The sequence below is a fragment of the Temnothorax longispinosus genome, chromosome 9 (genome assembly GCF_030848805.1).
Source record: "Temnothorax longispinosus isolate EJ_2023e chromosome 9, Tlon_JGU_v1, whole genome shotgun sequence".
NCBI lineage: Eukaryota > Metazoa > Arthropoda > Insecta > Hymenoptera > Formicidae > Temnothorax > Temnothorax longispinosus.
The window spans coordinates 14,469,771-14,484,836 of NC_092366.1; the positions used below are offsets into that span (position 1 = coordinate 14,469,771).

Here is a 15,066-nt window from a genome sequence, read left to right on the forward strand (position 1 = left end):
TCATTTGTTGAGAGACACGGCAGTGTCTCGCGCCAAGTGTACGCTCAACGAGACACAGACCGTGTATCTATATATATATCCGTTCCTCTGACATTTGTCCATGTGAAAATTATTTACACGATTGTAAGGAGAAAAGATGTACATACATATATCTATAATGATATATATATCTTTAATATATAGACGTACATACACATATGTTCTTTATATGTATATATGTGTATACATGTGTGTATCTTTATAGATATATATATCTTATCTCGATAACATCACGCAATTTTTAGACAGACGTTTTATCTAGTGTGTGTAACATGCATACGCATTTTATTTAGATAATAATTCCTATTCAACTATGTAACTCGTTCTGCATTATATAGTATAGAGATCACAGTATACAAGAAGCCAGATATATATTTCTCAATATTTATATATCATACCTGCCTCATTCATTCTGTCTTCCTTTCGCTCGCACTCATACTTTAGAGTTCTCTCATATTTTCTCAATTTTATATCTCTCAAGCTTTTACATCTTCGGTTTTATATATCGATTTTATAATTTCAAGTGCAAAAATACAATTAGCAATCTTCTTAAAATCTGTTTCCTAATTGTATATGCGTCTTGTTTTATCATGTTCTTCTCTACAGTCCTCTTTCGCGGACTTTCGCGGTTTATCCCCTGGTTGATAAACCTCGGATAAAGAGTCGTGGAATGTAAGCCACAATCACACAGGCAACAAATATAGAAATTTCGAATATAAATTTTGATAGTAAAATATATGTATATATATTCTTTCTATAGATAAATTTATATATTCTAACTCTGGCCCCGAATTTCCATAATATTCTTGCACTACTCCTCTAATATTCGTCTTAGCTTTCATTCGCATTTACAATTTATTAATTCAGTTCATTAATTCCGCTTATATACAGTTCCTACAACGTATAACGTATAATCGATTATACGACACTCGATTGTGGCGCGTAATCCTTGATATAACACGTACATCGAGCACAAGGGATGTAATGTTGGTTCCAAAATCGTGATATATCGAGTTTTTTTGGAACAGTCGACTAAATACATAAAACGTTCTCTTATTAAACGGCAAATGTTCTTGGCACAAATACGTGAAAGTAAACGGAGAACCGTTTCGGCGCATATACAGTAAGAGCCTGAGAAAATCCAACTAAATCTTTCTTCGAAAATCTGATTCTACATAGATATACATAATTATTGAACTGTCGTGAAAAGATTTTGTCAAGCTCTTTGTACATCAGAAACTATGGAAATATTAATAACGTAATTTTTCTGTGATGCATTTACATTGAATGTCTCAAATCAAGTAGAGTCTCTCTTTGGGATCGACCTTATTCATGGACTACCTTTCGGCAAGGGAAAAAAAGTCGTACATCACAGAATATATACTTAAGATTAAGAAAAAAAAAAGAGAAAAAGAGAAACGCGTAAGAAAGGAAAGACCTGGTAACAGTTCTTCTTCTGGCATTCTTTGTACATTGAATCGTCGTGTGTATGGTTCTTTAAGTGCACCCAAGACCGTACGTTTCATACACACCTCGTCGTTGTAAAAATGGAAGGGAAATTGCCCGGTACGGATGGTTTGCTCCGTTACGAGGAGGGAGTGAAGTGGAGAAAGGGATAGGGCGGAATATCCGCGAAGATTCAGCTTCACATTGAAGCATCTGTCATTATCAGCACTCATTGTCAGTAGAATCTGTGTGAGGGCGAAAAGGAAGGAAGGGACCGAGTCGTTATCTGATTTACACCATGAGGGGGATATTCTCTTCTTGAGCTTCTTATCGCACTCTTACATATAACGACGAAAATAGGATTCTGCGTGATTGCAACTTTGAGTCCCCGACAAATACATAGAATTGGGCACAAAGGGCATAAAATTTAATTTCTTGGATCTTTAAAGAATCCCTCATCCCTAAAGCATCAATTAATGTGCCTCTGTGAGTTGAATAAACGTGAATGCTCGTTTGTCTTCTTTCATTCTGACGATTATTCGCAGAAAGTCTCATAACATGTTAGCATACAAGATCGTAGCTTTCATAACGTTTCGTCCTTTCGATTTATATTTCGAGCGTCCTACGATTTATTAACGATTGCATTCGGCAAAATCTCCAGCCATCATGGCATGCTTTTCTCTACATCAACTACCACTTCCGAGATTAGATCTGATCTTCATTATCGCATCTTTCCGAGCTTCATCGATGAATTATGTTTTTCGGATTCCGCCTTTTTCCATCTTGAAGATCTTCACGTATCTTCATGCAGACGATGCCACGTTCTTATAAACAAACCGGACGGAGTCGATGATCGCTTGCGAGCGATCTCCGATTTCACTCCGCAGTTCGTCGATCGGTTGCCGATGTGGTACCCTTCTTACGTCATTTCGCCGCCGGCCTCGTAGGCCGCCGTGGTGCGGTTAATGATTACGCACGATCATTGCGTTCCTACCATCGCTAGGTCCCGCGTCACTTCCTCTCTTCCGGCTCCTGATTGGTCTTAACGAGATTGTACGCGTGACTTCTGTACTTGGCAGGTGGGTCGTGCAACGACAGGGGCTGCTGCTGCTGTTCGCTCGACGGCTGGTTCATGCTGGACATCGAGAGGTCCGTCGGCATGTCCGCTTCCGGTTCCACCTCGGGACTTCCGAGACCCCTCTCCTCCTCCGGTTCCGACTTTATTCGCATCTGATTGCGCAGCGATGATATGTTCTTGATGTTCTTCAACTCGATCGAATTACGCAGAAATCTGCAAAGATGACTCATTGAATTCTTTTTGCACGTATACAACTTTTACATATTCTAAATACGAAAGTTATCGTTGTATTAATATTTTATTGAAATTATTTCAAAATTAACAAATTTACTCGTCGTATTATATCTCTATCACATATTTTTGTACAGTAATCACGGACTAATTATTTATTGCAATAATACTCACTGGTAGCAATGTCGTTCGCCCTGGACTTTTCTAAGTATGTTCACGCGGTAGTAATAACGTAAAGCTCTGCTCATTTTGTCGTAATTCATAGAGAGATGATTCTTCTGGATGCCCCAGAGTCGCGCTAGACCAGGCGGATCGACGATCTTAAAGACGCCGGTTTCCCGACTCTTCCACGAGATGTAATGCTGATACCGTTGCGCGGGGTCGTTCAGCAATTGCTGAAGGAAGTCCCAGAGCAGTCTTCCGTCTAAACAGAACGGCGGAAATTGTGCTACAATGTGAATAACAACCATGGGAGGATTAAAGCAACGGTATAACGAGATTCTGTCTTTAATAAAGTGTCGTCTAATATTAATTAACAATCCAAAAAAATATAAGAATGGAAAATTGGCATTTCTTAGCTATCTTTATGACGCATTTGCGTTATCTAAAAACAGTTGCGTTTCGCCGACTACGACTAAAAATCGCGGGTTAATCACAGATACTAACTAGTGTTGGGCTCTGACGAATCGCTGGGGAAGAACTCTCTGGTCGCGCTGGCGGCGGTCGATCGGTAGGCACCGGGCGTCAGCGGCATCAATTGGTGCGGTAACGTCGGGCTCGGTTGGTCCTTGACGCTCACTTCGCTGAGCCTCTGTGCCGTCAAGGCGGTTGGCGTGGCCGGTGGGCTGCTGTTGCCACTCGATACCTGATGAGTATTGTCCTCGTCCGAATCGCTCTTGTAGACCTGCGTCTGATTCGCGTCGGTCGCGTGGCTAGGTGAGCCCGACTGACTGTCCACGGATGGCGCCGGCGACAGCGTCACCGAATTGGCCGACATCAGCGAGGCGAGATTCGAGGCGTATGGCTGCGTCTCCGTCCACGTCGGCGTAGGCGGATGCGAATGTGGACTCAGCGGATACGTGGACGGTCTGGTAGGTGTCACCGGACTGCTCGGCAGGCATCTCTGTAGCTGACTATAGTCGCGCACCAGCATGGTCAGCACATTGTGCAGCACGTCGCCAGCGCTCGGACACCTCTCGCCCATATCGGCCTTGGTCAGCAGGCACAGGGCCTTGCCGTTCATCTGGAACACGTCCATGTCGAACGGTGGCAGGTCGAATTCCCGTTCAGCCCACCGCAGGAACGCTGCCACGTCCTCCCGTGACCACAGTCTAGGGTCGGACACTGAAAGGAGAGAAGATGCCATTGGCTGTATTCGCGGCGGTCTTTGTGACCACTATGCGGTTTAACATCGTCTATGCATTCTTAATTAATTCAGTAATACCTTCAATATAACAACGTATTAATATCGATACGAATAGTATGAATTAATCTAAAAAAAATCGAAGCAATTAAAGTGCGATAAAAGAAATATTATTTAGCTTCGTTTTCACTCACGATCAACGTTACTCACATAAAAATTCTATGAGACCTGAAATCGGTCCACGAACTGAACACTTTTATTTTACAAACTCAACGTAAAGAAATTATAATGTTATACTTAATGTTATAATATATTATTCTTAATATTATAATATTTACCCAAACTCGTTGGTAGGTGAGTTTTAAAGTCCAAGACGGGATTGGGCTGATGGTGTGTCGGTGGGAAACCCATCGAAGGCCCATACTGGGCCCTCCAGACCCAGTCCGGACTGAAAGGCAAGGATATACCTGGGGGCAGCCGGGGCTCCATTCCGGTCATTCCGCCCGCAGCGGAAACCGCCGGTAGCTGCGATATCTGAATCGGTGGCAGCAATTTCATAACACGCCCTCAGATTTACTGATGACTTCTGCAACAGAAGAAATAAATCAAGTTTATTAACAGATCTGATTTTTTAGAATCTTGTGATTCATGCAAATCTCGTAATGAGGTAGGTCGATATACCAGAAATGTAAGTTGACTCGCGTAGTCTTGTAAATATTTAATTTACATCTATACGTAATAAATACATCTTTGTGATTTAATAACTAGTTGAATGTTCTGGTATCATTCCAGTATCATTTTTTTCTTAGAAATTATGACTTTATTAAATCTTGCAATCAGATACAACATTATCGCTCGATCTACTTAGCGAGCACGTAACACGAAACGATATACCGTTGGCGTCATTTCGACGCTACAGGCGCACGAAAGTGATCTATATATATTTATTTGCGACTATGGAGACGCGACACTGTGTGACGTAAAGTGCAATCTTCCGTATCTATATCGTCGAAAATCGATCCCTGATATATAGCGCTTTACCACATCTAACGATCGGCTCTCCGATGTAGAACGGCGGAAGATAATAGCGCCAGATTACAGTTACACGTCGACTTCTTACATCGTGGACGTGGAACAAGCAAGATGATTTAAGAAGAGAGAAGATGAGAAGAGAAGAGGCGAAGAGAAGACGGGGAGAGGAGAGAAGAAGACGAGAATAGGGGAGGAGAGGAGAGGAAGAGAAGCGTCGCGACGGCGGCGTTTCGATACGTCGTCGTTCTCCATTTCCTGATCGGCGACCGGTTCGCAGACGTTCATCGACTATTAGCATAGAATGTGGGGGCATAAGAATGAAAGCCGGCAGGAAACGTGGATTTACATAACGTATTTCCATCGACGTCGACGAAGCTATTTCCGTTCTCGACGTCGGCTCGCGGGGACCAGAGAGCAGCTAAGCGAAACTCCTTATAGCGCACGGCCAACGTCTAGATTCTCAGTTTCGGGCTTACACCATTCATTCGAAATCTCTTTACACACCGTTTAATTGCTTCCAGAACCTCGGTCCTTTAATTTCCGTCGCTTACGATATACCGGAACTAGAAGTGTTTCGTAGCTACAGTCTTCGACTTCAGAGGATACGTCATTAAAATTCAGACTGAGTCACTTCGTAAGGTTTATATGTTATATCAGTTATACAATTGCACACCTTGTGGTCCAGAATATCGTCGGTTATGCGGAAGACCTCGCGATAAAGTTACGTTAGAATGTAAACAAAAAGGAATTAATTGTAAAAGAGTAGTATAAAGCGAGGTGGCTTCCTCATCTCGGTAATGACACTATTTACGTGATAATCATATGTTTATAATCTGCGTGCTCGGTTAGATATAATTATTAGCGTATCGGTGCGTGATTGCGCCTAATGTCGCGCGGCATGTCTATAGCTTTCTTATACTTTGACTCGTGACATTGTAACGCGAAAAAATCATGGTTACGATCTGATTTAATACGTCTCGTCGAGCGGACTTGTGATAGGAAAAAGCCTATTGACGTCACCGCGCGTTCGATATTATCGAGGTAAAATTATACAACTATTGTAATGTGATATTGTTTATGTCGCTTTACATATTTAACGTTATCGCTGTTCGAATATTTCGGAACAATAAGCAACTCCAATTTCGTGCTTATTGTTAGAAAACAGAAATGTTTATATAGTTACAAAACACTTTCACTTTAATTTATTCTTCCTTAATTACTACTTTTTTTTAATCGCTGCATTTATTATATTGATTATTGCCGTAAATAAAAATAAAAATACAAGTAAAAGTTAATTTTAAAACTTTTGAAAAAGCAAGCCAGTCTCTGTCATTATTCGGCTCCTTTTTTACTCGAGATTCGGTGATCGACGGGTTCCGGAATATTTTCAGTAAAAAAAAATCTCCTTTGTGACACTTCGAAAAATGATCGGAGGAAGCTCTCGGCGGCACAATTGCGGCGCGATGCTGACTCGAGAAGAGAGAGAGAGAAAGAAGAAAGAGAGACAGAGAGGATTGCCCCGAGGGAAGAAGGCAGGAACCTCGGCATGCGAAGGTCGATGTGCCGTTGTCTCGCACCAGGAAATCCTGGTCGTCTCTTCGGTCTCCCCCCCTCCCTTCTCTCCTTTAAATACCACGAGTAAGCAAGCGGCCTCATACTCAGGTGCTCCTTTCGGTCGGCGATTTTTTTGTGACTCGGCTAATTAAAGCGGCTACTTGAGAAGCGGCGACGAGGGATGGGATTTGAGTGATCGCCTTCGCATCTGCCTCGTGATGTTGGCTTCTGCGTTGCTCATTCTGCCATTGACTTATATTACTTAACTCCGAATTACAAGACGAAAGATCCACAGATATGAAAATATCTTTCAATGGCCATCGACTTGAAATCGATCACCTTAGGGGATAACATTTCAAATTACCAGCGCATTTTGCAGCTTTGACCAAGACGATTTTAGCGTATCGGAATGCGAGAGACGAAAAGAGCGATAATTGCGCGAGACATATATTTTTCCCCTCGCAAGGAAGGTACGAAGAAAACACCGGATTCTGCGGTTCCGTTCGCGTGTTTCTCCTTTGCGAATAGCTTTTTTTTTCCTTGGCGACGGAAGAAAAGAGAACTGATCGCCTTCGCAAATCGCAACGGAAGAGACGGGTCGCAAAAAATTGCAACCGCGACGCCACTTGAGACTTCCGGTGCGCGAACTGAAGGACGAAGAGCGCACCGGAAGTGCGTTCGATCGCGACGAGGTAACGCTGACATTTCCGCGTTGCCTATTTCTTTGCGCCACGTCACGGCACGGCACTTGCGTAATATATGTTTAAGTTCTTGAAAACTCCTGAGAACTTGGAGAGCTCCTCTTCTTCAGTTTCAACATGCGTCTCAATTATTCCGCTCTCTCTTTTGCGAATTTTAATATAATTTTAATTACATGACGCAATCAACTATATGTATATACATATATATGTATCACTGTGCGGACACCGTGTTTTTGGAGCACTCACCCGGGACACCTAGATACTTAAGTCTAAAGGGTTTTTGAAAGCGTTTCTGTGTTACAAAAAATCTATAAAAATTCATATATCATCTTTAAGGTTTCAAAAAGTGATTTCTATAATACTTACATAAGGCCGGAACTGTTACAATTTTTTTTAAGTGTTTTGACACATCAGAAGAAAATTGTGAAATGCGAAAAATTGACTGTGCCTTAAAAAGCCCACGGTATCCACGTAGTGATATATATACAATATATATTTTAAACAAGATAAACTAAAAGATGAACATATCTTACAATGTTGGTTAGATTTAAGATCGATTTTTTCGTCTTTCGAAATTACTTTCGTTAATAATTACTTTCTTTAGTTGCCGATAAACAAAAAGAATAGATTAAACTAATTCATAAAACAGATAAATTCTTTTTTTTTTCGTTTTTCTCTTTCTTTTCCTCAGTCTTGTATCTTTTTTTCTCCCTAAGCTTTGTCTTTCTCTTCTTTACTCCGACATTTCCTCTCCTCTTTTCTCAATCCAATAATGTTCCTGTCACGTGGAGGACCTGCAGGTGACCTTGATTATACACCGTCTTGTTTACGATCGATCTTGCGACTTAACGACTGGGTTTTCCGACGCGAAAAAGCTCTCGACCGATCTCGCCGTTGCAAATGTGTTTACGTTGTCGCGTGTCGGAATAGCTCGGAAGTCTTCACGTAGAAGTGAGTGCGATAATCGTTTGCGCGTGTAGATAACGCAGCTCGGGCAGTAACTGTCATTCGCCATCACGCATCGTAACGCAACAGCCACGTGTCTCGCGCCGCGACATGTATGTAAATATTACCGGAAGCTGCAGGCCTCGATTCGCAGACCCCGAATGTCGCGGAAGGCGCGAATGAATCATGTAAATGAGCGAATCAAGAGAATGGAATATTCATTCTCGTTCGCGCCAGCGTGAAGATAAAAACACTAAAAGTAACACGCATTCGATAATAAAGACATTCTGAATTCATCTCCCGCAATCTTTGAATCAGCGGTCTTTTTTTTTTTCGCCGCGACGAGACGCGATGATTGTATTTAAATCGAATCGACCGTGAAGTTGAAATGCATGAGGTGACACCACGTGCTCCTCATGTGAAACGCCGCAATCTGCGCGCCAGAGCACTAACAGCCAGCGCGGGCGGCTCGTCGGCCGAGAAATACCTACGTTTCGCGGAGCGAGCGATAAAGTATAAAACGTTTTCTCCTCCCCGGGGGACAATTTAATTCCCGTCAGTCAAACGCGACGCGCCTCGGGGCTGTAATCGGTCAGCCGGCGGGTCGGCAAAGGATCCATGATTAGATAGATCTCGTCATACCTTGTCGTTTCGGTCTCGCCGTCCTGTAAGGACGTCGGTTACATTGCCACCGTCGTCGTCGTCGATGTCGTCGTCGTCAACGTTGTCGTCGCTGTCGTTGTTGTCTCTCTTCGTCGATCGTCGCGGTCCCCTTAATGTCAGAGGTTCGTTATGCCTTATTCATATCGGCCTGCTGGCACGTACACACAAACGACCGGTTGCGTAACCCGCGCATAAGGAAACGACATGTGCGATTTGTTAAGATTAACACGCACGTACACACGCACGATACGCATACACACGCTCGCGATATCGCTCGACCCGGTACCATTGTTGCGCGATCCAAAGCGAGTCTCTCGACGATGACTCTCTTGACGTGTATACTCTTACGAGATACGAAATCTTGGGCTGTGTGCACCAAGCGTGTGATAAGCGATAAATTGTGTATGAGTAGGGATTATTTTTTACACCGTACGTAAAAAATAATTCGAACGTATGATATAACGGGTTTATACGTTAGTAATAAAAATGCAGCGAATAATATGTATTACGTGGTACACAGCCAATTATTAATAATAAATTAATTTATAAGATATGAGAGAATGTCTATCTCTCGACCAATACATTTTATACATCTTGTCTCCGCGCGTTGAAGTAATTAATTTCTCGCGATGAACAAAAATCCCAGAAAACAGATCTGCCTAGAGTAGAAAAACATTAATGGACCAATTAGAATCTTCAAGGATCAGTACTATGATGAGTATAAAAAGCGATCTTTAGCGATATCTTTGCGCGAACGAGCCGATGATCTTGCAAGAAATTATCCGTGCGGTGTAACAACGTCGCTCTGACGTCGTCGCGGCGTCTTCTCGGGTCGAGAAGGAAGAGTAGGTAAGTACCACGCATCCGCGCATGTGGCACACGCACGCACATGAGGCGGATGCGCAAGACGGACGGATCAAACGGACGCGGATACGTTTCGCAACGTCGGAAAAGGCAAAAAGAGTCAAACGTCAACCCGTGCGTCAACGGCGAAGTTTCGATTCTCGTATCGCGCGAGCGACAATTAACGTGCATTAATAATACGATACCGCGCGATAGCGATCGCTCTCGTCAATTACGCGCGGATCATTCATTAGAGCGCGGACCGTCGTATATCGATAATTAAGCGTGAACGGCGCCGACACGTCCGCGTGTCACGCCACCGACGCGCGACGCGGCGCATAATAATCGCTCGGCAAGAACCGCTCCGGACTAAACGGTTATTCGGAAAGCGCGTCCAATCGCGAGCGATAGTTGTCGGGCCTGAAGAGTTACATGGTAAAAAAAATAATTCTACGAACGCGGTATCTCGACGCGGTTGGCCGTTAATAGCGCGACGAATGAATCACGCAGGAAATTAGGAACAGCTATATCCGCGCGCAACGTAATACTATCGAATATTTAAAATATCGGACGCGATATCGGTATCAGAGAAATGATCTTACTTTCCTAATTATATATTTTCCTGCGATTTGGTTAATTATTTTATTTTGTTTTATTAACGGTTGCGTGCCGCAAGATGGAATCCGGAAAAAAATATCGCGTGGCGCAGCGGGTACCCTATTCCCTGTTCACCAATTGGGTAAAAATAACGGGTATCGATGCACGCCCGAGGCGACGGTGGGTGACGTGTGTCCACATGCTGTTTGTGTGTGTGTGTGTGTTGCGACCTCGTGTGGGTGCATGTCTGAAAATACAACCAGGAAGAGGTACGTACATACAAGGAGGTACGAGGAATCGGTTCGCGTACACGGTGGAAGGAGGAAGGAGGAAGGTCCTTGGCGCGCGCGTTCGAACTAGGATTTAAGATTTATCATGTATAACGCTCAAGAAGGCGAAGGAGAGCCTTATCTCCTCCTTCTCTATCGGATACCCGTTTCGCGTTTCTTCCTCCTCGCGCCGTACCCTTCCGGGTTTCCTTCACTTCCTGTTTCTCCTTCTCTCTCTCTCTCTCTCTCTCTCTCTCTCGCGCGCGCGCTCTCGCTTGCACGCACGCACGCACGTGGACGCTTTATCGGCCCCTGTCTCTTTGTCCGCCGATGTCGAGCTGCACTACCGCGCGCGAGTGATTAATACGGCTAACATACCTGCGCGAGATACGTAAACTGGCGCAGTAATTAGCGGACAGCGATTTTTAACGAATCTCCAATCTCGCACGTCTGAAATCTGTTACTTAGCGCCCTTCCGATACATTCACCTTTTTTTCTTAAGGCGTTATTTATTTTTGAAGAAAGAGCACATACTCGCGATTTTATTATCAACTTTACGTCGCACTTTGAACCTTCACGAGTGATTTGCACTCGTAAAGGTACTAGATACGGCGGTTAGATATTGTTGTAATACAGGATTTCAAAGGTCAACATTCATTGTTTGCTGTGACAATCGATCCGTCATTTATGCGTTGGATGTAACTTCACCGATAACAGCGCGCTGTTGATAATATAGCTTCCAGCGTCGCGTCGCCTCCCGATTTTATTCGGAATATCTATAGACACTTTTATAAAATAAATTTGTATACATAGCGTCAGTAAATTCCAAAAATAACCCAGGCAAACATAATGATATTTTTATATCGACCTTAAGTTATCAGACAAAGGATGGTACGTCACGATGATTAACGATGCACGTAATATGAAAGAAATAAAAAAAATAAAAAAAAATCCGGTTTTTCGCGAAAAATTCGCGGTTTCCTCGCGGAAAGTGGAAGTTTCCGCGAAGACCGAATATCGACGCAAACGCGATTGCCGGGAGATAAGCCGCAATAAGGAAACGCGTTCCCGGTGCATGACGCGTTACCGAAGCTTTAGTGCCGATGACGCTGTTGACCCGCCTCTTGACGCGACTCGCACGAAGTTTCACGGAAGAAAATAGTTTTCCTGCTTTGTACGATCGTAGATAATTGGGTAATCTTATCACACCGATATCTTCTGCCGAGTGTGTAAGAAGTCTGAAGCTAATCGGCCACGGCAAGTTTAACCAGTTTGAGAATGCGTTTTGACGAAATATGCCCTCGATGTAATAACGAGTACATATTGTAATAAGTATTTTTTTGAGTTGATATTAACGAATATTACCGTTAATATTACTGTTAATTGTATCCGAAGCATCAGCCGCTGGCAAACTTCGGTCTGTGTTCGTATCGGATCTTAACTTACTTACTTTAATAGTTGGAAAATAGAATTTAACTGACTTTTTATCTATTCCTAATTTTTAGAAAAAGATAAAAAGTGCAAGTTAAACCGAGATTAAAGTCAGGACATCACAGTCCCTACGTCGTCGGTGCAGCTTTTGGAGAACCGAAGATCATCGCCGATCTTGGTTTACGCGTTCGTTTATACGTTGAGCGAACAAATTCATTAACGCTAAAAAATGCGCGGTGGCAACTTGGCGTTATCTACGTCGTTGATCTTTGCGCACCATCGGCAATCGCTGGTCACGCGGCCGCGCCACGAGTTACGCGCTCGCCGCGTAATCGTGCGTTACGCGTGTTGCACGCGTAAACACGGATCCGGGTATCCGCAGACTGGCCTCCGAGCGGTACCGAGACCGACCGGAGAAAGTCGAGCAGCCGAGAGAAGTGCAAGGAAATAAATGCGTGGTAGCGGCTGAAACGAGCGCGACGTTCTCCTCTATACCTATACCTTCGGTTCCGTCCGTTCTCTCTTTCTTTCCCGTTTGTCCGGCCTTCCCTTCGCTTTTGTTACGTTACGACGGGACGTTCCGCAAATATCCGTCCGCGCTCCTCACGCGAACATGTCGAGCTCTGCACGAACGTTAAGTTTTTGCGGATAGAAAAGTCCGAGCGAGAAACATCGAAACTACGCTACACGATAGTTGGAAAATAGCTGAGATAGCTTTCGTTTAGCAGATAATGTTTGTGGAGAAATATGTACTCTCTCTCTCTCTCTCTCTCTCTCTCTCTCTCTCTCTCTCTCTCTCCCTCTCGCTCTCGCTCTTCTAGAGAAGCTGAAGATACAATGACCAGAGTTTTTAGAATGTTAATATTTACGATTCGCGAATAATTTAACGACTCAAGCGCATTAATAATGCTATAAGTAATTATCGTTACCACTTTCGACTTGTATATATAGAAACGCATTTGCAGAAATTACCTATTTAAGCAAAAAGTTCATCGATTTTCTGACGCCAACTGCATAATTTACTGAAGATCAGATACGTGACCTCTCGTTTCGATATAAAATTACGTGTTATTTGCGTGAAGCTAATCCGCAAACCGCTGATTTAATCAAACCGGAAAAAAAGTATTAAATATTGCGCCATATTATTCAACGATAAGAATTGAAAAGCTGCAACGAACAGCAACAAAATAAACTTGACGCGTTAAGTATGAAGAGGACGAATTATCAAACTTTATCTCGTCGGGTGGCGAGAAAATCCAGTTGTCTAATGACTTGTTCTTACCGAAAACTTGGTTTACCAACTTGCTGGTGAATCTGCGAGGACGTGACGCAAGCGTCGAGCTTGCGATGATCGAAAATTACTCGAGTTCGCCGACCAGTCCAAGGTCACGTGGAAAAAGACACGAAAGGCATCAGGATGACTTTCCAATCACGAGCTCCGCTAAGCAGTTCCACTCCCGGAACTTTTTAACTAACGAACCAGGGAACGTCGCGGTATAATAAATGGCGTCGATCTCTCTCTCTCAATTTTCATTCCATAGTCGAACGCAGGTAAGGTCGCGCATAACAGCGATAATCAGATACGCCGCGTTCTTTATCTAATCAGAAATCCAAATAATTTCCCATTTGCTGTTCACTTGAGAAGCGGTAACATCCGTGGTCTTTTCCTCACGGTATAAGCGACGGATATTTCGATCTCACTATAACGTGGAGAACAATATTTACAATATATTTACAATATACTTTCGTTCAGACTGTCTGGACTTTTTTGGGTGGATTGTGTATTTAAGTATTGTACGAAAAATAATCAATACACACGTTTCAAAGAGGAAGAGATTACGATATTCTGAAAATGTCCTAATTGTTACGTTTCAATAATTTCTCGTAAAGAGAATACCGAGTACGTCGTCACATTTTCCCCCTTCCTTAATTTGTCAAACGCAAGGCGCGTTCTCGACGTCCTCGAAGATAAACTCTCTGCCGGGCCCTTCGCGTTGCGTTTTCCAAGTATTTATGCGTTTGACGCACGACAGGTATCGAGAAACGTGCATTATCGACGCGCGCTTATCACGTGCCCGTGCTTCTCGCGTAAAACAGAAGGTGACTTAATCGTGACGAACGCGCGCGCGCGTATCGTTCCTCAAGGCGGAAGCGAATCTTCGCGATCGCGGTCGATCCGAATCGCGAAGACCTTATCGCCGCTTCCACGTTGCGCCGAGAACGTATTATCGTCATGCCGATACGAAAAGCGTGCGATAATTTCGCGGATCAGGACGGAGATAGCACGGTGCGCGTTATCGAGACTCCGATCGGTCGCCGATAAATCGCGAGATCTTGCCGCTCCGCCGTGGAAATCGGCGAGATTGTTATTTCATTAAATATATAGATAACGATGGATGTTGAAGCTTGCTTGGAGGGGGGTAGATCGTGTCCGAAGAATGCTCTTCAGCACGGTCGAATTTATTTTGACAGAAATACGTTATATCAATCGCAGCATGATTCTCAAATTCGCGTAATCTCGAAAAATTGCAACGTATTCCATCGATCTACGATCGAGAAAAAAGCGATTGCATGCTTCTTTAGAGACCCGTTGACGTAACAATTGACGTAATAATAATAATAATAATAATAAAAATAATAATAGACAGTCACGATGTAAATTTACTGCTATAAAACCGCAAATCTTCATGGAATTTCGATGTTTTCACAGAAAATATTACGATAATAATAGATCGTATGCGAGTATTATTTTTCCAACTTTTCGATACGCGAGCGTATACGCAATCGTATACATAATATCGCGATTTCGTCTGCGTTCGATTTAAAATTTTTTCAAGTTTGTCTTATCGAGGTACGGACGTGAATTTCGGAGGT

At 43.3% G+C, this 15,066-nt stretch overlaps 1 protein-coding gene across 4 annotated transcripts in view; it reads right to left on the minus strand.

The window, feature by feature from the left end:
• Positions 1-153: 153 nt before the first annotated feature.
• The window catches only part of Aop (anterior open), a 37,307-nt gene continuing 22,394 nt past the window's right edge, over positions 154-15,066 (minus strand). Inside the window, exons 1-5 of one of the 4 annotated variants that reach the window (XM_071788397.1) lie at positions 13,475-13,496; positions 4,496-4,743; positions 3,461-4,138; positions 2,969-3,242; positions 154-2,776 (exon numbers count right to left, since the gene is read on the minus strand). In XM_071788397.1, the coding sequence (XP_071644498.1) occupies positions 2,497-2,776; positions 2,969-3,242; positions 3,461-4,138; positions 4,496-4,715 (1,452 nt within the window). In that variant the 5' untranslated portion in view covers positions 4,716-4,743; positions 13,475-13,496 and the 3' untranslated portion in view covers positions 154-2,496. Of the gene's footprint in view, positions 2,777-2,968; positions 3,243-3,460; positions 4,139-4,495; positions 4,744-9,031; positions 9,143-13,474; positions 13,497-15,066 lie in introns of those variants that run through there. The other 3 variants (XM_071788396.1, XM_071788395.1, XM_071788398.1) reach the window with 3 other exon arrangements.